General features: G+C 41.4%; 1 protein-coding gene across 1 annotated transcript in view; it reads left to right on the top strand.

The window, feature by feature from the left end:
- Nucleotides 1-71, top strand: part of chrm3b (cholinergic receptor, muscarinic 3b) — a gene marked incomplete at both ends in the record, with an annotated part of 1482 nt that extends 1411 nt beyond the window's left edge. The window contains one exon of the mRNA XM_084434630.1: nt 1-71. This exon is cut by the window's left edge and continues 1411 nt beyond it. Within this exon, the coding sequence (XP_084290756.1) occupies nt 1-71 (71 nt within the window).
- Between the last annotated feature and the right edge of the window lie 864 nt (nt 72-935).

Here is a 935-nt window from a genome sequence, read left to right as displayed (position 1 = left end):
GTCAGTGGAAACACAACAAACCAGTTCAGCAGAGACCAGTCAAGACCCATCGCAGACACAACCCGGAGTGAAGTGTGTGACAACAGTACATACTGCAAAAAAATGCTTCCGTTACTTAGTATTTTTGTCTTCTTTCCAGTCCAAATAACAAAAAATATGACATATTATGCCCCTTTTCACAAGATGTAATATAAATCTCAGAATTTGTGAGAATTTTAATTTTCCCCAGATAATTTATTATAGCTTGTCAAATTTGCCCTTTTTTGGTGTGAGCAAAAACACTGTTTTTGTGTGTGTCCCTTTAAATGCAAATGAGTTGCGGTCACGTTTCATGTTTTCTGTGTTGCTAGAAGCACTGGGGACCCGATTACAGCAGATTTCTGAATCTGACGGAAAAAGTCAGATTTTCATCATTTCCTTAATTTGGATTTCCCCCCCTAGAAAACAAGATATTGGGCCCTATCTTACACCCAGCGCAATTGACTTTGTACAGCGACGCGTATCATTCCTATTTTGCACCCGCGCACAGCGGACTTTTCCCTCCACAGACGCACGTCAGTAAATTAGGGAATGAACATGCGCTCCCGGGGGCGATTCAGCGAAAAGAGGAGGCGTGTTCCCTGGTGCTATTTTGCAGTTTCAGAAAACAATTCCGCCACTGACCAGGAGAAACCTCGTCTAAAGTGGCGCGTTATTTAGATGCTATTTTAAGGGCGCATGCTTGGCCAAAATCAATGTAGCGTGTGCACAACGCACATACACTTTGCTTCTCTCATCTACACAGACGCAGCAGTTCTCATTTTTAGAAAACCATACAATATTACAAGGAAAAATATTCCACACCAGGGAAATCATTGTTGTGTCCATGAAGATGTGAAAGAATAGGCATAAATCTAGCTTACACATTTACCCAAATCATTATACGCCTGTTTAAG

The sequence above is a fragment of the Rutilus rutilus genome, assembly GCF_951802725.1.
Source record: "Rutilus rutilus genome assembly, chromosome: 16".
In the NCBI taxonomy this organism is placed as follows: Eukaryota; Metazoa; Chordata; class Actinopteri; order Cypriniformes; family Leuciscidae; genus Rutilus; species Rutilus rutilus.
Note: the sequence above shows the minus strand (reverse complement) of the source record. Positions and strands in the feature narration are given on the sequence as shown.